We start from the raw sequence: 24,957 nt of genomic DNA on the forward strand, positions 1-24,957 counted from the left end.
TCGCTGGCCTTCTGCGGCAGCCCGTGTGTGACAGGCACATGGCCTGTTTGTTCCTCTCTCTGAAATCACCCGTCTCCTCCCCTTCCCCCCGCAAACATTCTGTTTGAACAGAAAACAGGATTAGGTTATTAGAAGGGTTGTTTGTATGTGGAGCTAGGAGAATACCCAGACTCACTGGTGCACGATAAATCCCTTTCTGTCCCGGCCCGGAAAGTCTACCGTGCATCACCATGTGGGTCAAGTTATTAAGGGCTTCGGTTGCATAAGAGTGTGTTGGAGGGCGGCTCTGGGTTAATTGTTAGTACCCTTGGATTCCTTCATCGGAATGAGCCCGTTGCATTCGTTGATTGCCTGCGTGGACTCTGAATCAGTGAGACAAAGGCCTGGCACGTTTTGATTTGGAGGCATCCAGCCAAGTTGGGGCCTGAGGTGCTGCCTCGAAGAGTGGGCCTGGGGGTTGGTGGGGGTGTGCGGGCAGCCTAGCGGGGCCTCGTGCTGACCGGCGCCTGTCCTCTCCCCTGGCAGACGATGCTGTTGGAGAAGAGCCACGTGGCCCGGCAGCTGGAAGAAGGCAATTTCGAGGTTTTCTCCCAGATGCTAGCCGGATTGGACCTGGATCTCAGGTGAGCGACTGGGCTGAGCAGGGACGGCCGAGGGCAGTGAGACAAGGGGCCTCCGCTCTCCAGGGCCCCAGCCCTGCCTCTGCCCAGAGCTGAGAGGCAGTGGAGCCCAGTGGTTAGGAATCTGGCCTCTGATTCCTGCTGCCTGGTACTGCTCCTGGGCTAGGTGAACCTGGCCAGGTGTCACCTGCTCTGAACCTCAGTTTCTTCCTCTGTAAAGTGGAAATAGTACCTTGACTGACCTTACAGGATTAAGTGAGATAATTCACATATGGCTCTTCATACACGCTGGGGGGTGGTGGTGGATGTCTGCTGTGACGGTGACATTTTGGTACAGGTTCTGACAGCAGCGTGGGAGGTGGGCAAGGAACAGCAGACCCCAAATCTTCCAGAAGCTCCTAAACTCTGTGAGAGCCTTGGGTGCACCTGAGGTAGCTCAGGGCGAGGAGGCACCAGGTGGAACAGCAGAGAAGCCAGAAGACTCATCTGGGAGGGCCTTCTGGGGGAGGTGGCCCAGGGAGTCATCTCTGCCCCTCGCTGACTCCTGGGAATTCTTGGACATGTGGCTCCCTGTCTGTGAGCCTTGGTTTCCTCATCTGTTGAACGAATGAGTAAGGTTCTATCTAGTGAAGCTCCAGGGAGTGCTCACCCCAGGCGAGGGGTGATAATTTTCAGTTTGCCTCTACGTCCCCCATCATTTGTCTCCTGCCTTCCACCCCCGTCTGAAGGGCAGGCCCAACCTGTCCTGAGCCTCCTGGCTAAGGCCAGAGGGGCACCTTACCCTTTGGAGAGAGGGCAGATTAGAGAGGAAACTCCCAGTTTTCAGAGCAGGGTAACTGAGGAGTAAGGAAGCTTCTAGAAGGCCTTCATTTAAGAAGGGCCCATTGAGGGCAGCAAGTGAGGAATATTCGGGAGGCAGGGCCAGGGCCTGAGGCAGACCCCGGGGCCACCTGGGGCACTCTGTGGAGCCCCGTGCCATGATGCCCACCTGCCCTGCCAGGCCACTGGTGTGGGTGGGTCCTCCCTTACTTCTGGTCCCTTCTCTGTTTCCAGGACAGAACTGTACCTGCACCATCTGGCAGACAGCAGCTCCTTCGGCATGGGCGTGTGGCCTAAGGTAAAGAGGAGGTCCTTCTGGGTGTGAGTGGGTGTCTGTGTCCCCATGGCCAAGATGGGAGGGTCCCCTGTGTGGCTCGTCCCTCTGCCACTGGGGTGAGTAGTTGGCAAGGGCTGGTCACGTGGGGGAGGCAGGGTTGCCTTTATGGGACCTGGGCTTGTCAGGGAAATGAGTCTTGTGCTAATAAAGGGAACCAGGAGGTGGTTTGTGTAGAGGTAAGGGCGCAGTCTCCGGGACAGGCTGTCTGGGTTCAAACCCCGGCTCTGACACTTACTGGATATGTGACCTCAGGCATGGACCCTAGCCTCTCTGAAGGTCTGTATCCTCCTCGGTAAAATAACAACAGTAGCTAGCGGTATCTGCCTCATGGACCTGTTGTCAGGCTTAAATGAAACAATGTGCAGAAAGCAGCTAGCACTGGTCTTGGATTACATCAGTCAGTGGCAGTTTTCTTAGGAAATATTGTTGATGATTAATGTGGCTTCCTGGAAGATGGGGCCTGTGAGTAGGGCCTTGAGAGATGGTATTCGGTTGTTTAAAAAAGCACATTGTCCACTTGTTTATTCTTTTATTTATTTTTTTATATTTTAAAAATTGTTTTGAGTCACCCAGCCCCACCCCCACTCCTACCATCACCCCCTGTGCCAGGCCTGTGCTGAGTGCTGGGATTATGGTCCTCATCCCTGAATTTTCACCCTATCAAGAGAGAAAGACTTGGGAATTAATGCAATCGTGTGGGATAAGAAAAATGGCAGAGTTTGTACAACATTCTGTACACCAGAGGATAGATGAAAGCTACTTGGCCTCAGTCAGGGAAGGCTTCTTAGCCAAGGGGACATCTGACCTGGGTTTTGAAGGATGAGTAGGAGCTTACCAGGCAGAGGGGAGTGAATCATTTCTACTCTGAAGCCCTTTTCCAAACATACGTGTCAGGGAAACAAATGGCGCTGGAATAATTTGGTATCGTCATGCAAAAAAAAAAGAATTTCAGTCCACAAATTCACACCATGTACAAAAATCGACCAAAAAAAATGGATCATAGACCTTAATGTAAGACTTAAAATCATAAAATTTCCAGAAGAAAACAGGAGGAAAATTTCTGTAACTTTGGATCGGGCAAAGGCTTCATAGATATGACCCCAAAAGCACAGTCCATGAGAGAACAAATTGATGAATTGCACTTTGTTGAAATTAAGAACTTCTGCTCTTTGCATGTCACTGTTAATATGAAAATACAAGCCACAGACTGGGAGAAAATACTTGCAAATCACATATCTGAAAAAGTCTTTGAATCCAGAATTTATAAATGACTCTCAGAACTCATAAATAACCCAACAAAAAAGATGGGCCAAAGATTTCAACATAGACTTCCCCAGAGAAGATACTTAGATGGCATGTGGAAGTATATTAAACATCCTTAGTCATTAAAGAAATTGAAACTCGAACCATGATGAAATAACTACTACACAATTACTAGAGTGTCTACACTTGAAAAGATTGATCGTACCAATGCTGGTGAGAATCTGGGGTAACTGGAGCTCTCATACCCTGCTGGTGGGAGTGGAAAATAGTGCACCGTCTCGGAAAACGGGCTCTTACAAAGTTAAACATACACCTCCCACGTGGCACGCTAGTCTACTCCTAGGTATTTATGCAGGAGAATGGAAGTGTACATCCGTGCAAAATTTATTTTACATGAAAGCTCATTAGCAGTTTTATGTGTACTAGCCAAAACCTAGAAACTACCCAAAATGTCTATTAACAGGTTAATGGATGAATTCATTATAGAAAACCATAAAGGTAGGATATTACTCAGTAATAACAATGAACTGCTGATACATCCAAGAACATGATGGCTCTCAAAATAATTGTGCTGAGCGAGAAATCTCAGATGAAAGAGTACAACCATATAATCCCATGTATTTGAAACTCTAGAAAATGCAAACGAATCTGCTGTGACAGCAAACAGGTCAATGGTTGCCTGGGGTTTTGGTTGCAGGAGGAGGGGAGAGAGGATTATGAAAGGGAATTTTTGCGGGTGATGGATGTGTCCATTGTCTTGAGTGCCGACGCTTTCACGGGTGTAGATGTCAAAGCTTATCACACTGTACTTGTTAAAGATGGGTGGTTTATTTTTGCCAGTTACACCTCAGTAAGGCTGTCTCACACTCTCTCTCTCTGCTGGGTACTATCCACAGAGTTACTGATTAAGTAGGTCTGGGCTAGGGCCTGAGGATCTGCATTTCTCACAAGTCCCCAGTGGATGCTGAAGCTGTGGGTCCAGGGACCCCGCTTTGAGAACCACTGTAGGTGAGTCTGTTTCGACAGTGAGTGGAGTGGGATGGAGTGGGGTGGTGCGGCTCCCCCAGCTTCACCTGCCTAACACCCCCCTCCACGGGGTGGGGGGGGACTTGCAGTATGTTCTTCTTTCATGCCTCTTCTCCCCCTGGTTTCCGCGGCGCTAGGAGCCCAGACTGGCCCCAGCACGGCAGGGGATGCGAGGCTATCCCAGTGCTGCGTTTTCTTTAATGAGGTTGGGCCACATGTATCCATTTGAATCAGCAAGAGCCTTGTTTGTTTTCTTGGTTTTGATGAGGAGAAGGGCTCAAGCCAGGCCCTCGTGAGCATCCCAGCCTGACCTGTTTGTTCACAGTCTGCATACAGGAATGGGGCACAGTGTGAACCCAATCGAGGAGGTGTTTGAAGTGGCTTTCTTTTTCTGTGTGTTTCTGGGGGTTGTTTTTTTAGACCAGTTGATCTGTGGGAACTGGTAGGGTATTTCTTTGTTCTCACCCTGCTACCTGGCAGGTATGGAGAGTGTTTTCTTTGTTCTCTAAGAGCAAAAATACAAGCTGGAAATTCGTCGGTCTTTGATAGAAGCCTGGGCTAGTTTTCTGGGATTGGGCCATCAGGTACTGACTCAGTGAAGGAATTTGGTGGTCAGGAAATCACCCCAAGAATGAGAGTTGCTAAGTACAAGCCCCCGAAGTCGCCAGAGTCAGCAAATAAAAATACGGGATACCTAGACCATATTCATCTTGTAACTGATCTAACAGCATGGTGACTGTAGTTAATAATACTGGACTTACTGTACATTTGAAATATCCTGTGAGAGTAGAACTTATGTGTTCGTACCACACACCAAGAAACGGTAACTATGTGAGGTGATGGGTGTATTAATTAACTTCATTGTGGTAATCATTTTACGATGTTTATGTATATCAAATCCTCACATTGCACACCTAAAAATACACAATTTTTATTTGTCAATTTTAATTCAGTAAAACTGGAAAAAATACACGATGCCCGGTTAAATTCGAGTTTCACATAAACATCGAATACTTCTTTTTAAGTGTGTCCCAAATATTACATGGGCAGGCCTGGAGGGTTGAAGTTGTATCAGAGAGGGCTACCTGGAGGCGGTGAGTACAACCTGGTCTTGGACTGTGAGAGAAGTTAGGCAGGTGCAGTGAGGCCAGCCTTCCTGCTGCACCGAGCTCCCGATGCAGAGGCAACAGTGGGGGAGAGCCAGCAGTGCAGTGGTTGCAGAGCACAGGTTGAGGGTGTGGGCCCGGGGGGCTGTCAGCTGGAGCGGCGGGGCCAGGTCGTGGGGAAGCCGGCCCTCGGGGTGGTGCTGGCCCTCCGTGGCCACCTTCGCTCGCTGATGGCCAGCTTCCCCTCCTTGTCCCTGCGCTGCGTCCTCCCTGCCTGCCACATTTCAGCTTTTACTTACTTACTTATTTATAAAATTTATTTATTTTAGTTTTGGCTGCATTGGGTCTTCATTGCAGTGCGCGGGCTTCTCACTGCGGTGGCTTCTCTTGTTGCGGAGCACGGGCTCTAGAGCGCAGACTCAGCAGTTGTGGCGCACGGGCTTAGTTGCTCCGCAGCATGTGGGATCTTCCCTTCCCGGACCAGGGCTCGAACCTGTGTCCCCTGCGTTGGCAGGCGGATTCTTAACCAGTGTGCCACCAGGGAAGCCCCACATTTCAGCTTTAAATGGAACTTATTTGAGATCTGTTAGGGCACCAGGACACATTTGAAATCACAAAGCTTTCATATTATCTTCTCCTCTATAATTTATTTTTCCTCAACCTAGACTGATGTTTTAAAAAAGTACCAGCAGCAGTGGTCATAATAATAACAATAATCCTTGCCTCCCAGCCGTTTGCTTCTGGCTGGCAGCAGCCAGGCTTTGGCCAGAGGCACATTTATTTTTTATGACCCAGGCATCAACTGTGGAGGAACGGGCTCCAGACAGAAGGATGGGGGATCAGGCCCTCCTGCCAGGGGCTCTGCCAGGAGCTTTCTCTTACTTGATTCTCCTGAGGACCCTTTGACAGAAGGGATTATTATCACATGTGTTGGTTGGGAGGAGTAATCAGGCTCAGAGAGGTGAAACTACTTGCTTAAGGGCACACAGCTTTGAAGTGGCAGAAGCAGGGCATCCAGGTTGGCCTGACTCCACATTGTCTCTCTTGTTCGCCCCTCGCTGTCATCTCAGGTCTGTGCCCTGGCTGCAGACCGCGTGCTCTGGGATGTGCCCCAGTGTGCAGCCTTGGGTCACTTCTCCTCTCTCAGCTTCAGTTTCTCCCCCTGTGGAGTGGGTGGAGCAACGCCCTGACCCTCGGTCTGCCCGTAGGGTGGGCGCTCAGTAGAGAATCTGGCGTATAGTGGCTCCGTCCCTCCCCAGCTGCGTGGCCTTGGACAAGTGCCTTAGCCTCTCTGAGCCTCAGTTTCTCCTCTGACAATTGGAGAGACTCACAGCTGCCTTACAAGGTAAAAGCACCTAGTGCAGCATTGTAGGTGCTCAGTTAACCCTTCTCTTCTCCCTCCTTAAATGGACTTGCAGTGCCCGGAGAGAACGTGGACCCGTCAGTGTTGAGGTAAAGGGAGCCCTTGGCTCTGGCTGGACACCTGTCCTGCCCTCCCCGTGGTCTCCGTCAAGTTCACCCACCTGTGCAGGCACCCACGTTTCTTCTGCAAATGAATAGAGTCAGTGTTCTGCATTTCCCTCCCAGATCCGGCTCCAGATCCAGGGGCTGGAACCGTGGGAATCCTTCCAGGCCTGGGTTGGTTGGTTGGTTGGTTGGTTGTAGAGACACAGGGGTGCCCACCCTGGCCTTGGAGGAGGGGGTGTGGTTAACATCCCCGTGAAGCAGAGTGCGACCCCAGGTCCGGACTGTGCTTATAACCAGGGGCAGAACTCCAGGGGCCGGTTCCCTCGGCCAGGGAGGCCCCCGGTGCCGCGCCCTCCACCGGAGAGCAGCGCCCAGCTGCAGACCGTGGCTCCCTGCGGCCCTGCACCCTGTGAGAGAGGCCTGCACGTGCCCCCTCAGGGGGCTTGGCACCTAACGCACCATGCCTTCCAGCCCCTTGCCCTTCTGCTAGGAGACGCTGCCTGCCTGCCTGCCCGCCCAGCACCCGCTTCTCCTGCTCGTGCTGGTGGCTTCATTCAGTGCTTCTTCCCAGAAGTCGGCTCCTTACCGCTCCCTGGAGCCCCCCAGGCCCAGCACTCACCCTGTGCTGTCAGTGTCTGTCTGCACATCTGTCCCCCTTATTGGACTGGGAGACCCTCAAGGACGGGCCACGCCTGATTCACTTGCCAGGGACTGCTGTGCAGCAGCAGGGAAGGTGTCCCTGGAAGGCTTGACAGCCTGGGCAGAGGCATGGGGTCGAGCCCAGCATTAATTGAGTGCCACTGTGTGCCGGGCACTGTGCTGGTGCTTTACGCACTTCAACTCATTTAATCCTCACAGTGGCCTGGGAGGAGGTTTGGCTGTTATTTTCATTCTACAGTGGTGGAAACTGAGCCTCCAGCGGAAGGGCAAGAGATTTGTGCAGTCACACCGCAGGGACGCAGAGCCGAGAGAACACGCGGTTCTGTCTGCCTCCAAATCCAAACCTGGCCTCTCTCTGCATTGTCGGAATCTCCTGGGTGCTCTAAATGCAGCCCGGTTGAATGTGGAGAGAACATTTTGGATTTTATTTTTTGCACTAAATTACCTGCCATCTTGGGTTAACCTTGCGTCTTTAATTGCATCAGACAAAGCCTGGGTATCTTCTGAGTCAGCTTTTACTTTTTCACTTTCTTTTTTTCAATTCAGTTGAGACATACAGTCAGGTGTTTATGAAAGCACTAATTTTAAGTGTACAACTCAGTGATGATTATATTCTCACACGCACCTGCAGCCCCACACCAGCTCAACATCTAGAACATTCCTCATTCCAGTAAAGGCTCCCTTGAGTCCCCACCCCATCAGAGGCATCCCTCCCACCTGAGTCATCATCCTAACTTCTCTTCCCATAGGGGAGTTTTGCCCACATCTGGACTTCATGTAACCAGAATCCACAGTGCGTGGTCTTTTGTACAGGGCTCCTCTGTCTCACGTGGAATCTGTGGGGTTCATACATGTGCTTGCATGATCAGTGACGTGATCTTTTTCATTGCTGCATGGTACCCCATCACTGTGCCCTGGCTGGACCACCCAGTGTTTATCCAGTCTCCTCTTGGTAGACATTTCGGCCGTGAGTTGATTTATCCCACTGATCTGATTTCTATTTTCGTGATTTTGAGGCAAGGACTGGCTTTTGTCAGGGCATTATGCAGAGGTGTCTGGCTCCCTAGAAGTTTAGGGAACTGTAAACATCCTCGTGATTCTAATTGCTTTAGATCAGAAGCATATATATTCATCCCTCCGTGTCTTCTGTTGCAGCAGAGACCGGGGGAGGCGGGGAGGAGAGAAAAAGAAGCAAACAAGCTTTAGTGGAAGTTTTCTAATTCTTCTGTTCGTATGAGCTAAGTGGCAGATGATGGGGTCTGCCTGTAATTTAAAGTCAAATGCTCATGGCTGACAGTGGGAGCCATAATAAATGTGTTGCCACTGTCCTTTTGGTGTCCTTTCTCTGCTACTTTGAAATCTCATAAATAACCAAGAGCATGTTGGTAAGATGCCTTCCTCTCCTCCGTTTGCTCCAGCGGAGCAGCTGCAGTTGCTAGGTTGAGCTCCTCGTTGCTAGGGTTTTTGTGGTCCTGTGGTGCCCCAGAAATATGATAGATCAGTGGAACATGCTTCTGCTATTAATTGAAATGTTCCCACAGCGAATCTCTCAGTGTCACTGCATGCGTTGACGTTGTCCCAGTAGGTCGATGATCCTTGCAGGTTTCTTTCCCAGTTAGAAGAATTGGCTTGAGTGGAGGGGACAAGTGGCCTGGACGGGGAGTCAGAAAGCCTGATTCTAATCCTGTATCTGATACTAACTTGCTGTGTGACCTTGGGCAAGCGTTGTCCCCTCTCTAAGCATTGGACTCCATAAAATTCAAGGACCTGCCAGCTTTGACAGCTTACAGTTCATCACCCAAGCTCTGTAAACAGGCCAAGTGCAAATCAGGTCCTCATTATCTGTTGGAGGATTATTGACAGAAGAATTCTCATCCCCAGCTCACTTCCTCTCAACCCAGCAGGCTTCTGGGTCGCGTCTCCTTGGCCAGATGGCGTGTGTGGAGTTAGGAGTTTCAGACTAATTTTAATATTCAATCAGACATAATTGGGGGGACTTCCCTGGTGGCACAGTGGTTGAGAATCCGCCTGCCAGTGCCGGGGACACGGATTCGAGCCCTGGTCCAGGAAGATCCCACATGTCGCAGAGCAGCTAAGCCCGTGCGCCAAAACTACTGAGCCTGCGCTCTAGAGCCCGTGCTCTGCAACAAGAGAGGCCACCGCAATGAGAAGCCCGCACACCGCAACGAAGAGTAGCCCCCGCTCGCCACAACTAGAGGAGGCCCATGCACAGCAACGAAGACCCAAGGCAGCCAGAAATAGATAAATATATAAATTTATTTAAAAAAACAAACATAATTGGGATCATAAATCTGAAGAAGGAAAAGTGACACCCTACAACCCATAAACATCTGGTCATACTATTTTCTCTTTCCTCCTGCTTAAAAATCTTTGGCAGTTTCCCTCTGTGTGCCCTGGGGATGGCAGACAGGGTCTCTTTCAGTTGCTGAGGCAGATCATTGGGTGGGGCTGCAAGGGGGGACATCCTGAAAAGAATCTGGACTCGCTGGTTTGCTGTGGGATCTTCATCGATCGGTGTTGTCTGCCACGGGTCCAGGAGTGTAAATAGGGATGCGTGTTTGTCCATCGTGGCTGGAGTTTTAAGCCTGTTCCCTTTAATATTGTGTTTGAGGCCTCCTCCATGGCACCGGCCAGCTTCTCGTGCTTATTTCCTCCCCCCACCTCTGTCTGCCCCACCTCCAAAAATACCTGCTTCTCTGTCCACGTTCAGTTGAGCACCTGTTGTCTCCAAAGATGTCCTTTGTTCCCGTTGTTCCCTCTGCCCGTCAGGCCTCTATTCCATCCAGTTGGTCAGCTCTGCCTATTTGTCTTTCAGACTTCAATCACAATCTTGTCTCATCTCCTGCAACATTCTCTTTGACTCTCTCGAGTGGGATTAATCGGCCAGGCCCTCCTCTGAGATCCCACAGTCCCCCACTTAGCCAGTTTCACACTTAGTTGTTTTTACGTCTCTCTCCACTTCTAGCTTGAGAGGTCCTCAAAGTCAAGTTCTGGATTTCGCTCATCTCTGTCTCTCCAGAGCCCAGCACAGTGCAGAGCCTCAATAAATCTATTGAATGAACACACGAATGAATAAAAATCATGTCGCCTTCCAAAGTCAGATAGACGTGATTTTTATAACTTTCCCAGCAGCCTGAGTTCTGTGTGTCAGTACTCCCTAGCTTAATCGTGGGTAATTGACCATGTGGTCATAAAATGACCACACATTCCCCCCAGACCGAGCCCTGCTTCCACTTGCAAGTTTGCATTTCCTCCACCGTGACGGCCTGTTTGTCTTCCTCTCTCCCCTTACTCTCAGCCTGAAGACAAGCAGAGGGCGGCGGCTGCCTTAGCGCAGCTCCAGGGCGCCATGGAGACGCTGGGCGTTTTGGAGAGCGAGCAGAGGGCCATTTGGCGGGTGTTGGCAGCCATCTACCACCTGGGTGCGGCGGGGGCCTGCAAAGGTACGTGCCTGCCGCCGGGCTCACCTGGGCTGCCGGCTGTCTCCGCCAGCAGGTGCCTGACAAGGCCCTTCTTTCCGTGAGGTGGGACGGGGTCAGCCTGTCATCTTCCACATCTCTGGGACTGCTCTCGGGGGGGCTGCCGAGCCAGGTGTGCCGAGAAGGAAGCGGGCTGGATGTTTCAAGCAAACCGCGTCACCCAGCGCTGTCCAGTGGAGCTTTCTGTGATGACAGGGGGAGGTTCTCTGTCCAGCAGGATGGCCGCTAGCTGTACGTGGCTGTCGAGCTTTTGACATGCAGCTGGTGCAACCGAGGCGTTGACTTTTTCATTGCATTAAATTCTAAGTAACGTACATTTAAATAGCCACATGTAGCTAGTGGTTACTGTGCTGAGAAGAGACACCCTGAAACGGGTGAGAGAAGGCTGGGTCCACGCACTAAAGGTGATGTTTTCTGTCTGGACATCTTGGCGATGCTCACGCCATATGCTCTGGAGCTGACGCAGCTCTCCTCCTCCTCCCAAACCTGCTCGCCATCCTTAACTGTCTGTTTGCTTATTGTCCCTGCTTCAAGTTGGTCTCCCCGAGTGGTTCTCATCGTCCCTCTCCCTCCCCCATCCCTATCCAGTCGTTGACCTTGCTCCTTAGATACTTTCTGTGACAGCATTTCTGTCCTGACTTCCCTATTCTTACTACTATCACCTTAGACTAAGTATTTGCTAATCCTTTTTTTGCTTGGACTATTGCGGTAGCGTCACTACTGATGGCTTGGCTCCACCCTCACTGTGACCACTGGGCTCCTTTCTAAAACGTAGACCTGTAGTGCCATTCCCTGCTTAGACTCCTCCCGAGGCGCTCTCTTGTCTGCTATGTCAAGTAAAATGCCTTGGATTGGCATTCAAGGCTCCTCGCTTCCCTAACCAGACTCTTGTGCCATTGCTTTTGGCACTGCGAAAGGTCCCAGGGAGACGGTCAATATCGAGAGCAGTGTGGCTCCTGCCTTCATGGGGCTTATGGTACCTTATACTGTGATTGTGTCCTTGTCTAACTGTTTCCTGTAGAGAGTGGCTTCCTTTGGGCCCAGAACATAGAGTTGGAATTTACTTTTTGAGTGGACACACGTGTTCATGGAGGTCTGTCCTCTGGAGCTATGTGTTGACTCTGGCTGACATTCTGGGCCATTCCTCTGTGGGGCAGCAGACTTCTTTGGAATATGCTGGCATGTTATTCCTGCCATTCCCATACCCGTGGGCCTTGTGGCCTGTTCTTTTGATTTTCATACACTTAAGCTGCATTGGTCCACTGATTTGATTTTGGACATTTCTAGAAGTTATGCTGAGTCAGAAATAGGGAAGGTAGGGAGTCCACAGTTGGTCCAAGCCAAGGGCAGACATGCTTAACTGGGCAAACATGGAAAAATCAAATGCCACTTGCCTTTTCCAAAAATCAGCCGTGGGCCATGCTCAACGCCCTGACCATTTGGAAATCAGCCAGCTTTGTAAATGGACGGGGATTGGGGATGTCATTGCACAGTTCAGATCAGAAAAGCTGTTGAAGGTTTAGAGTTGGGGCACAGGCATCTGTAGATTGGGGATGCGTGGAAGGAAGCAAACGTATTTTACCGAATAGAAAACTGAGGCTCAGAAGGTCTAGGTGCAGTAAACTCCAGGCTGGGGCTTCCCTGGTGGTGCAGTGATTAAGAATCTGCCTGCCAATGCAGGGGACACAGGTTCGAGCCCTGGTCCGGGAAGATTCCACATGCCACGGAGCAACTAAGCCTGTGCACCACAACTACTGAGCCCGTGCTCTAGAGCCTGTGCTCCACAACAAGAGAAGCCACCACAGTGAGAAGCCTGCGCACCGCAACAAAGAGTAGCCCCTGCTCCCCGCAACTGGAGGAAAGCCCACGCAGCGACAAAGACCCAACGCAGCCCCCCAGAAAAAACTCCAGACTATGGGCGCTTGAGGGAGGCAGATTTGAGTTCAAAACCAAACTTCTCTGAGCTTCAGAGAGGCCTCCTCTTTCATTGGGCCAAGACTGGGGTTGGTGTGAGGATTAAATGGAATAAAGGAGAGAAAGCTGAATTAAGCTGCTTTCCCCGGAGGCAGACCCTGAGACAAAAATTGCATGTAGGCTTTGGGGGAGGGGGTATCATGAGGAACCAGTAGGGAAGTGAGGGAAGAAAGGCAGGTGATGCTGGGGCCTTAAGGAGTGGATTAGCTCTGGGAAGTGGGGGGCCAGTATCTCTGGGGATCTCTGGGAGACTCTGAAGAACATGTCTCCTCATCGTGTATTACCCGAGGGACGAGGGAGCCGGGATATTGATCTATCGCCTCCTGCTTCTCCCTGGTTGAAGGTTGCTCCTGGGGAGCATTCCCCCCTGCCCTTCCAGCCTGCCCCATACATGAGCTGAGCATGTCCGGCAGCCAGGAAAGCAGAGAGGCGCAGACAGGTACCTGTAGTGACAGGCCAGGGACACGTGTGGGGTGGTATGTACGGAATGGCCAGGGCGAGGGGTGGTGGACAGGTCATCCATGCTTCTAGCCCCAGGCAGTCCCTCAGTAGATTGTGTTGTTGAGCCTGGGTTAGGTGACTCTCCCAGGGTGTCACAGCCACATGCCTCTCTGCTTTGCTCAACTCGAATAGTCTTGTTCCCTCCCGGCACTCAGCAAAGCCTAGGGAGAGGACAGGGCGGTTGGGACCTACCTTCCGATTTCCATTGTCACGCTTGAACCCTCTCTGCCTCGGATGCGACAAAACAGAGGCTAAGGGAGCCCCCAGTCTATTGACCTGTCACCAGAGAAGTTCGATGCCTGACTTTCTTCTCCTGAGGCTCCTGGGGCACCCCCTCTGATGGGGGCTCAGGACTCATACCTGTAGCTGCCTGTAACGATAAAAGAGAAAGGCACATTTATAAATATTTTATTAGTACATGATTATGGCAATAATTCCTCCCAGCCTCCCCCTACACCACCTGATAAATTATTTTAAGAGGAGCTGCTGTCAGTCTGCCTGAGAGGCCTGCTTGATGATTTACTTACTATATATTCTGCTTTGGAAGATTTCATAATAGGTTGCTCTAAAATCAGCTATTAAGAATTTCAAAGTCATATATAAATGTCTTTGCTTTGTGTCATAACAGATCATTTTGAAATATATTAAGAATCATTTCCATTAATAAGGGTTTTTTGGTTTTTTTTTCATTAAAACGATGCTCTCCTCCCAGCGCACCCAGCTTCCTTAACTTATTTTGAAAGTCCTGATCCTATTTTTAAAGACCAATATCAGTCCCTGTGGGGAGATTTCAGACCTTATAACTGGACTTAGGATTTTTGAACTGTTTCAGCAGTAACGACAACCACCACTAATATTGGTTTCGCGTTTGATGGTTTCAAAAGCACTTGTACCTCTCTTGTGCCTTTTGATCTGATTGGATTCATACAATAACCCGGTGAGGAAGGATAGCGCCATGGGCAAGAGTCAGCCTCCTGGCTTGGCTTCTCTGATCCTCAGTTTCCTCCTTTCTAAAATGGGGCTAATGATGGCACCCACTTTGTAGGCTTGTCATGAGGATTAAATGAGTCAGTGCCAAACGTGTGAGCACAGGACTTGGCTCACGGCTTTATAAGAGGAGGAATGCGGTTTACCTGACGTCACACAGCTAGTATGTTCCAGAGTGCAGTTTGGAACCACGGCCGGTCTCCCTGCAAAGATCACTCCCCTGCCCTAGACTTTGCAGAGGGCTGTTAGGGTCATTCCTTGCTGGAGAATTGACCTGTTTTCCTGGGCCCTGTGCTGAGTGCTTACAGACGTGATGTCACTGCACAGCCTTAGACTAGCCCAGGAGGAGCGAGAACTATTAGATGCCCATTTTACAGATGAGGAGACTGAGGCCTGCCAGAGAGGTTCATCCTCATCCCCAAGGGCACACAGCTAAAGCCAGAGGTGGGATTTGGACCCAGGTCTGCCCAGGCACTGAGCCTAACCTCTGAGACGACACCTCTGGCCTCCCTGGCCCTGTGTGCCGCTGCTTCTGGCCTCACAGGCTCCAAGGGCTGGTGATGTCACTTTTTCACTGGGGTGCCCTGTTTTTACTCATGACACTTCTGGCACCAAATGTGTGGGGTTTTCCTTACACCAACCAGTCCTCTGATTCTCCGGACACCAACTGGGTGTCCTACAATTTAGTCCACTCCTGATACTACTTGGAGTTAGTGCAGGTTACGGGCTCGGTCCCACAAGACTGTACCACTTCAGACATTGTTCATAAGTTTGGGCCACCTGTACTTCTGATGGACCAGCTATAAAGTTGGGCTCCCACAGACCCCTCCTTGGTTTGATAATTTGCTAGAATGACTGACAGAACTTAGGAGGGCTTTTACTTACCAGCACCTGTTTATCGTAAGGCATACAACTCAGGAACAGCCAAACGGAAGAGATGCGCAGGGCAAGTTATAGAGCAAGGGGCTTCCCTGCCTTCACTGTGCGACCCTCCCGGCACCTCAGTGTGTTCAGTGACCTGGAAGCTCTCTGAGCCTCATCGTTCGGGGTTTTTGGAGGTTTCATTACACAGGCGTGATTGATTAAATCATTGTAATCAATCACAGCCCCAGCACACTCCTGGGGGCCCCTGAGTCTCCTCTCTTGGGGGAGTGGCATTAGGCCCCCACTGACCCCTGAGTTCCTGCAGGGCACTGCCACCGTGACCTTCCCCCACCACCTTCCGGGTCCCTCCAGCCCGTATGACTTGGTGTTCTTGACCCCAGGAGGCTGGCTGCCTGTGGGGCTCTGGATCACCCTGTCATCAGCAGTTCCCTGGGCAGCGTCGGAGTCAGAGAGGGCACCCCCCTAGAATGTGGCAGAGCAGCGACACGGGCGTCTCGAAGTTAGCTAGTCCTGGGTTCAGGTCTCAGCTTGGCCTCTTACTTAGCTGTGTGTGACCTCCGCCAAGTTCCGGGGCTCACCGGAGCCTCCTCTGGAAGAGGGAGAAAGGGCGGCGGAGAGCTGACTGGGGTCTCACGCACGGCTGCGGTGCTAGTAATGCTTTCGCTCTGGGCTGCGTCCCATGGGCAGGCCCGGTGGCTCCTGGCTCGGCCGGCCGGCCGGTCATAAAGAGGCCGCGTTCTTCCTTCTGTCTGCACTGTCTCCACCTCCTTTCTGTTTCTCAGGCTCACTGTCCCTGCTGGGTCCCTTGGGAAGGCCGTGGGAGGGGGCCCTGGGGGCTGCCTCGGTATGGCAGGCAGAAAACCCTGGGTGATTTGACGCGGGATGGTTTGCTGTGAACCAAGACTCATGGCCTGGGCCGTCCCTCAGGAGCCATCAGGGAACCATTTATCCAGCCTCGTGTTCCTTTCCTTTGGCAAAATGTGGCCCATGGAAAAATCAGCTGGCACCCATGGGTTTTGAATGGCAGCAAACAGTTGTTCTGTGGAGCTCACTTGACAAGGAGAGGGCGGGGGAGGAGGGACACGCTGGGCTCTGCAGTGGGCAGAGCCGGCCTTGACTTCAGGCTCCTCCACCTCCTGGCTGTGTGATTTAACCTGTGCAAGAGATTTCACCTCTCTGGACCGCAGCTTCCGTGCCTGTAAAATGGTAAAACTCTGTCTACCTTCTACATCGTTAGTCAGGTAATGGCTGCATCCCACCCACCTGGCACATGGGCAGGGTTCAGCAAGCCCTGACTCTCTTTTCTTTGCAAAGTGCTTTTTGTTATCTGTTGGCTCTGTTGGCATCAAAGCCTGCCCTGACATGGGCCGGGTCGGGGTGGAGAACTCAAGCCTCCAGGGAATGCAGCTCATTGCTGAAGGGCACATGGTGAAACCTCTGTGCTAGTGAACGGCAGCTTCAGAACCGGGGTCCAGTTCCGGACTCTCAGTCCAGTGCTCTTTCCACAGCTTCGAGGAAGGTTCTGAGGGCCAGGGAGAGTGTGGGGTAGTGGTCAGAGCAGTCAGGAGTGACACGGTCTTGTGCTCAAGTGGAAGTGAGGATTCCAGCACTTGCTGGCTTTGTGACTGGTCATGTGACCTTGCTGCCATGTTGACCTGGCAGCCCCATGTTGTTCCGTGGCTTGAACGATGATCATTTTATTATCTCCCAAAGCTCCTGGGAGTCTGCAGTTTGGAAGGGCTCGGCTGGGCTGCGGTCAGAGGGTGGCTGACCCAGAAACAGTGGGGCTGGAGTCGCCGGGACTAGCCGGGCACCTCCGTCTCTCCGAGTCTCAGATCTCGGGTCCCAGCGTGGGCCTGATCGGGCTTCCTTGTGGCCTGGCGGCTTCGGGGCTCCAAGGAAGCTTCCAGAGAGCAGCATGGAAGCTGCATCACCTCTTCTGAGCTGGCCTCAGCTATCATGCAGTGTCACTGCTGCCATGCTCTATGTCACAGCTTCAAGGGCCAGGCAGTCTAGACTCCAACCCTGGATGGGGGAGTGACGAGGTTCGAGAACATGTCGGGTGAGAGATACTGGTGTGGCCATATGTTGGTCTTGAGCAAGGAACTTAAGCTTTCTGAGGCTCAGTTTTCCGACCTATACAATGGGATTGAAAACAGTAGTGACTTCACAGGTCTGCTAAGCAGATGCAGTGAAATGTATGTCAAGGGCTAAGCTCAGTGCCAGGCACTTGTCAGAGCTGCTGTTGTGAATTAGGGCGTCACAAAGCTTGGAGATACTTGCCGGCTCCCTGCTGGGATGGCAGGAGGATGCTCCTGGGATTTCTGCTCCCTACTTTTATTACCAGTGCCCCCCAGTATCCTCTGATGCCCCTAAAGACCCTTTTCCCACAGGAGAGTAAATCAAGGAGGAACTCGGAGCCCTTTTTGCAGCAAGAAACAATTCTCTTGTCTCGGGACCTTTTGGCTGCGTGAGATTAAAACCAGTCACGACCCTCTTCTCAGGAATGTTCCCTGAACAAAATCCTCCCGGGGTCTTGCTGTCCTGCATGTCAGCCCAAGGCTGGGAGTCACTTAACCTGTGTTCTCTCCTCTAATTCCCACGGCAACCGTGACAGGTAGGGAGGGAATTCCCGCTTGGCAGTTCAGGCTGCTGAGGCTCAGAGAGGTTATGTAACTTTGCCGAGGCCAAACGGCACCACGTGGTGGAGCCAAGGTTAGAATCAGTGCCTGTCTGCCTCCAAAGCTAGTGTCCTTCTCCTCTGTGAGGCCGCTCATCTGGCCCAGTCCTTGGGTGCATTTTGGGTGCTCGGACCTCCACCTCCCCTCTAAGAGCAGCTTCTCAGCTCCGTCCCCAGTCTCCAATCTCCGTTCCTTCATCTGGAAGGGCATCCGCTAAGCAGAACCAAGGCAGGAGAGCTCGGAATCGAGGCTCACAGCATGGGCTCTGGGGCCAGGCAGCCCTGTGTTTCACCCCAGTTCTCCTGTGTGATCTGTGACTCTTTTCACCTCTGAGGCTCAGTGTCCTCATCTGTAGACTGGGGATAACAGTCCTTGGGAGGCTTAAATTATTCAGTTTGAATGTGTAAAGCTCGGCCACCCTTGTTGTTATTGCTATTATTATTGTTAATGGAAAATCTGCCCACCATCCAGGCATTTCCCCGGCAAAGCTTTGAGTCTACAAAGATGACTCGGGCTGGTCTTTAATCCTCTCCAATCCCCGTGGTCCCGTAGCTGTAAGAGACGTACACCCTCCCTAGAAAGTCTGAGGCTCTTTGTCACTCTGCCCGCTGTCCCTCATTACTCCATAAAAATGACAGTACTGTTCAGAATCCAAAATAACAAGGATGCGGTATCTGCCTTGATGGCCAAGTTGCTTTGCTTTCCTTTGGCTCTGAAGGCTGATGGGAGGTTTAATTTATTTGTCTTTTACTAAATTTGCCAGTCTACTTGTTGCTGACCCCATTGCCTAATATATGATGCAGTCGGGCCCATGTATAACCCGGGGGGGGGCCTGTAATGGAGTGATGGAGGGAGGCTGCCCGTCGGCCACCACTCCGCGCCTGTTCTAATAGAGACATCAGTCCCTGAATGGATGGGGCCGTAACTCAGGGAGCCCGGAGGGGCCCGCAGGAAGAAGAGACGATTGTAATGATGACGGGAACCCAGCCCCCTATCTTCTGCTGGGAACCTCCCCCCACCCCCGACACCTAGCAGCCAGGGGAGTCCGTCCAAGGATAGGAGGAGGTGGCCTGATGCTCCCCAAGCCCGGATAAGACCCTGAGCACAGAAGGCCCCGGGGAGTAGCAACAGGGATGCTGTCAACGCAAAGCAATCACCATGTATTCACGCACTTTACTCTTTTTATTGTTTTAAAATAACTGCACAAATGATACTGTAAAGTTGTCTTCCTATGAAAAATGGAAACAATACAGACGAACACAGAATGTCGAAAGCAGGTCCCCCCCACTCCCTTGATCCTCCTGACCTCAAAGGTGACCGTTGTTAAGGTGCAAAGGTGACATTTATTACAACTGATGAACCAATACTGATACACTGTTATTAACCGAAGTCCCCAGTTTACCTTGGGGTTCGCCCTTGGTGTTGTACATTCTCTGGGATTTGACAAGTGTGTCATGTCATGTCGTGTGTCCACCATGACCGTGTGATCCAGGCTAGTTCCACTGCCCTAACAGGCTGGCTTTTTTTTTTTTTTTCTCTTAAACTTTTTGATTTGAAATCATCATAGATTCATAAGTAGCTGGAACAGTAACACATCGAGTCCCTGACCCCTTCCCCCAGCTGTGGCTGCGGACGTGGCTGCAGTCCCTCTCAAAAGCAGAGAGTGGCCGTGGCTGTGTCACTGTGTCCCCAGTGTAGGCCTCACCCTCAAGCCTTTTAGACTGAGCACGAGCTACACCTGTGCACGTGACAACTACGGGGGTGGCTGGCTGGCGCTGTTACAATATAAACAAGTTCACACCGGCTCCACTTCCACGTGCTCTGCTTCTCCCCGTGCCGGCGCGGCGTGGGCCTCTCTGCCCGTGGCTCACAGCAGCGCCCCTTGTTCTCTCCCTTAACTGCAGGGCTTGCCCGGCGAGGGGGCCTCAGTCGATGTCGCACTTCTCCAGCTGATGAGCGTTTGGGCAGTCTCCTGCTTTGGGGGGTTCTAAACAGCGCCACGTGGGCATACATCCGTGTATGTGGAGGCGGTGCAGGGGTGAGCGTTCTGGAGCCATGGTGGCCTGGGCCTGGGCCTGCTGGACCAGGGGGCGTGTTTGAGGTTGAACATTTCCATGGACACGGCTCGATTCCCCTGCCTGTATTCACAAGGGTCAGCTCACTGCACAGCCGACAAGGGTCGGCTCTCCTTGGTGTAGGAATACACACCACAGAACTCATGCATGTGTTCTTGGACATAGCTTACCATCTTTGAGGGGGTTCTGCACAGTTTCTGAGGCCCAAGAGTTCCCCTTCTTGCTTTTGATAATATTATATAAATGTTTATTTATATAATAACATTTATATGTTATATATGTTTATAAGTATATGTTAAATAAATGTTCATTTAACATTCTTTTATACTGGGGGAGATGAAATCATGAGCTGAAACTACTATGAAGGAACCAGAAAAATGCACCTTTTAAACTGATCACATAGCTAATCTCGTGTTTCGGTAATTATAACCCCAGATTTTTCTCTACATAAAAGTTAATATAACTCTCTTCTTTTCAATAAGGACAGTCACGTAAATATACACCTGAATATATATCTGCAATTTGTTCAATTATCAATTTATTATGTAACCCTAATTATGGTTCATTATTTATATTGTTTTTGCTAGACTGCAACATTATTGGTGAAAATACTAAAAATTATTTGTTGAGTGTCTACCGTGCGTTTGGTGTTGTGGTAGGTATTTTACATCTCCCTTCATATTAAAGCCCCACTTTACAGATGAGAATACAGAGAGAGATTGTCATTTGCCAGAGGTCACGTTTCCAGTAAATGTTGGATCTGGGAACAGATCCCAAGATTGCCTGATTCCAGCGTCTGTGTGCATTCCAGCCTTGCTGCTTTCCCAAGGGGCTGTGCCTTTCTCACTTGTGTCTTCCCAAGGTGCCATACACAGTTACCTGCCCACAGGTGCTTAATGTAAATGTTGAATGAGCTGAATGTGCTGGACCCTGAAGGTGAATCCCTGCTGATGTCTGTCTCTGAAGCTGATGACCATGCCAGAATATATGAGGAAGCGGTTTGGTGGGAAGCGACTCCATAGCTACCTCTCCATGCTCTCCCTGTTCATCTCTGTGGCTTTGAGACTCTCAGTGAGTTCAGCGCCCTGCTGGCGGTTTAGCTTCACGAGCGCTGAGAGTGCTAAGATCAGAGAGCCTTTAAAGGTCAAGCCATATAGATGTTTTAAAACCACATGGGGTCTCTCTACCAAGATTTTGCGCAAAAAAAAAGGAACTTCAGAGACCCTGCATTTGTAGAGTAAAAGAATTACACGTCACGAGAGGCTCCAGGGCGTAGACCCACCCTTTCATTAAGGATGTGAAAAAAAGTGGACGTACAGAAAGAACAGAATGCCTGATTCAAGTGGCACAGCTACTTAGTAGTAGAAACGAGAAGGATTCTCTGGCACCCTGGCTCCCCCCTGCACAATAACCTTTTTATTCTCTTTGTCAAGGCCAGTTTAGGTTTACTTTTTCCTTTTCAGCTTGATTATCTGACGTGTAGACCAGAAGGAAAGTGTTTCGTATTATTATACTGGCTTTGCTTAAAGGTACCCTGTTTTATCTGAGATCGCCCCTACAAAACAAATGTCACAAATAAGTGTTAAAAGAATTCTGGAGAGGGTGTGGAGAAAAGGGAAGCCTCTTGCACTGTTGGTGGGAAGGTAAATTGATACAGCCACTATAGAGAAGAGTATGGAGGTTCCTTAAAAAACTGAAAATAGAACTAACTACCATACGACCCAGCAATCCCACTACTGGGCATATACCCTGAGAAAACCAGAATTCAAGAAGAGTCATGTACCACAATGTTCATTGCAGCTCTGTTTACAATAGGCAGGACATGGAAGCAACCTAAGTATACATATTTACCACAATAAAAAGTCATTAGTGGGACTTTCCTGGTGGTCCAGTGGTTAAGACTCTGTGCTCCCAATGCATGGGGGCCGGGTTCGATCCCTGGTCAGGGAGCTAGATCCCACGTGCCGCAACTAAAGATCCCTCACACTGCAACTAAGACCCTGTGCAGCCAAAATAAATAAATAAATATTTTTTTTTTAAAAGTCATTAGCAATATAAGCTGCTTATTTACAATTTCAAGACTATCAATTTAATGCCTTACTTGTACTATAAAGAGAAACCAAAGTCAAGGAATTCATAATACAGTAATGTGTGTTTTAATATGTAAATAATTATGCATGAGTACACAAGTCGTAATACTGTGGTTAAATAATTGCCCCCCCCCCCCACACATGTACATTGGTATGAATGTGACAGCCATAAATGCAGACAGATGCAGGTATGTTTCATGGCAACTCAAATACAATGAGTAACAACTCAGTAGGTGATATCTTTTCTGAAATGATAGACTTTTTGTAACTATTAAATTATGAAAAAAGTCCAATCTTCCCTCAATTTACACAGTAATTGCATTCCTTGAAAACCCAGTGATAACAACGTTGCAGAAAGTACTCTGGGTTGGTAACACAGAGTTAGGCTCTAGGCTCAGATCATCAAGAACAGGCTTTTCACCAAGACGAATGTCTGGTGAGATGATAAAATACCAAGTTTTATTTCAAACTTCATGGGGGAAAAAAAAGCAACCATCTCCTATTACACACCTTCCAAACCCAAGTTCTACAAAGAAACCTACCTCTAATTCTTCTGATTCTGAATCCTGCCGCCTTATCCCTTGCCCTGACCTCACTCATGCTTTCCTTTCCCTTAGATTCCACGATGCATCCTTATAATCACTCTTTAGCACATAGCCTCAGTTTCTTTGCCTAGCTCCACTTTCACTGAACTCCCCTAGCAAGAAGTCCAACCCTGGTTGAATCCAGCTTCCCCCTGACTCTGTTCCTGTACCCAGAGATTTTATTTCTGTGTTTCTAACATGCTTACATCCTATTTCTCAGGTTTTTGTTTCGGTTTGGGTTTGGTTTTTGATAGGAAGCCTGGGAGGATCAGAGTTGAAGAAACACCTGTTGTGTTGAAGAAAGATCAGAGAAGCTGGGAAGCACAATTTGGGCCTATAGGGGTGCCAGTAGAGCTGGGTGGACATGACCTTGCATCTCAGGATCCCTCTGCAGGACTCCCTGCTGGCTTCTAAACCTCAACCAATAGTCCTTTTATCTGTGTTTCTTTATGATTTTCCCCCTGGTCCTCTCAATGACTATTCTAAACCATCCACAATGTTTTTACCTCCTGGACCTCTGCCTCTTATCAGAAAACCTCATCTCTCACTTTATCTGGAAAATTTAGGTGTGAACCAACCACTCATCCCTCCTCCACCCAAATAACCTTGTTCTTACTTTCTTCCCACTACTCTGAGGATGAGGAGTCTTTCTTTTTGTCAAAGGCCAACCCCTAGACCTCTGCCTACTCTTGATCCCATCTCTTCTCAGTGCCTCAGGCTATTTGCTTCATAATTACCCTCCTCCCATCATATTTTACCTATTACTTTCTATTACCCCAAGCATGCTCAAGTATCTTCCTTCCTGGCCATAACCATTCCTCTATTCTGTATCCCCTCTATCTACTAATCTAGTCTTTATTGTTGTTTCTCTGCTGACCGTCATTAAAGAGTAGGCTACACAAGCTATAGTGCAGACATTTCTCATCTTCTGTTCACTCACTCATTATTAGCCTCGATGGTCAGTCCAGTAATTGATCCTCTGAGGATGAGATCTGGCTTCTAAGGAGTTCATAATTGGATTGTAGAGGTGACATGTATACTATAGTAAATATTAGCGACATGTATACTATAGTAAATATTAGTCATCAGTGAAGAGCTAAGTGACGCAGTGCATGTTTCTTTTCCATCCTGGATGTTCCCTCTTTAGTCAGACATATTTTCTGGAGCCATATTCATCACGCTGGCCTTGGGATTGGACCTTTATCTGGAGATCTTCATCCTCTTGGCTATAACTGCTATTTACACACCCACTGGTGAGTCCATTGCACGTTTGGCTCAGTCATGCTACTTCTGCTGATCTCACCCCAACCTGCCATTAGCATCCTCAGTGTTAGCCTTGTCACTGCCATGTAAGGATATCCTTTTATTTCCATTGTGAGATTCAAGCACAGACCCAGAAACACAGCTAGAGCAAAGAAAACAGAATCCTCAGTATTTGGTGTGAGCACCTAATGATGTGGTGAATGGGATGGGGTAATGGTGACTTGGCCCAGCTATGTGTTTGGTACCCAGAGTGGCATTTGGAACCCAGTGTATCACACACATGGGAGGTCAGGATAAAATAGCGGCTTAGACCTGAGACTGGCAAATCTAAGGCAGGGCCCAAATGAATACACGATGCCAGGGCACAGAATCAGGAAAGGAAAATTGGGGCAGTGGGTTGGTTGTGGGAGGAGATGTGTGGTAATAGTTCAAGCAGGCTTTCATGAACAAGATACGTTGGTGTAGCACCTCATGCATACTAACTGATGAAAATTAAACTATACCAGCTCAGTTGGAAAAATAAAGAAAAAGTATAGCTGGAACAATAAAGATAGTCCTGAAACCATTTTAATACTTTGAGCATGTATTCAGAGTAAGTGAAAGTTAAGGGCATAAATCTCCTATTTTCAGTATCCATCTTGTTTCCCCATGACACTCTCATGAAGGAAATATCTTGTTGACTGAGACTCTGTGAGCCTAGAGTTGAAAGAGAAGTTTTTGTTGTTTGAACAACACCGCAGCAAAACACAAGTCAACGACGATATCTAGTTCTTGACTAATGAAACAATGAAGTATTCTGACACTAGAGCAAAAACGGCTTTGCCCAGTTTTTTGAGAGCAAGTCTACTGTGCTAAATGGAGTGAATTGAGGGATCATTAAGGGAAACTTTCATGGTATTAAAACTTCGCCTTTTCCCCTATTTAATATCCAAAACTCACACAAAGATGGAACTCCACTATAATTCATAGAAACTTTGAGTCAAGGCAAGGCAAGGGAGACAGGAGAATCAATGAGAGACCTAATTACTAAGGAGATAAGGGGAGCTTGTGGCCCATCCAGGAGCTTTTGATACGTTTTTTGTTGAGTTATTTCTAGGGTTTGGGTGGAGGAGAAAACAG

General features: G+C 49.6%; 1 protein-coding gene across 5 annotated transcripts in view; it reads left to right on the plus strand.

Moving 5' to 3' along the window:
• The window catches only part of LOC137776849 (unconventional myosin-XVIIIb-like), a 74,365-nt gene that overhangs the window by 29,095 nt on the left and 20,313 nt on the right, over positions 1-24,957 (plus strand). For 2 of the 5 annotated variants that reach the window (XM_068563547.1, XM_068563548.1), the window contains exons 4-7: positions 526-623; positions 1,674-1,737; positions 10,618-10,762; positions 23,723-23,828. In XM_068563547.1, coding sequence (XP_068419648.1) covers positions 526-623; positions 1,674-1,737; positions 10,618-10,762; positions 23,723-23,828 — 413 coding nt within the window. Of the gene's footprint in view, positions 1-525; positions 624-1,673; positions 1,738-10,617; positions 10,763-12,478; positions 12,561-23,722; positions 23,829-24,957 lie in introns of those variants that run through there. The other 3 variants (XM_068563549.1, XM_068563550.1, XM_068563551.1) reach the window with 2 other exon arrangements.

Source organism: Eschrichtius robustus, chromosome 14, assembly GCF_028021215.1.
Source record: "Eschrichtius robustus isolate mEscRob2 chromosome 14, mEscRob2.pri, whole genome shotgun sequence".
NCBI lineage: Eukaryota > Metazoa > Chordata > Mammalia > Artiodactyla > Eschrichtiidae > Eschrichtius > Eschrichtius robustus.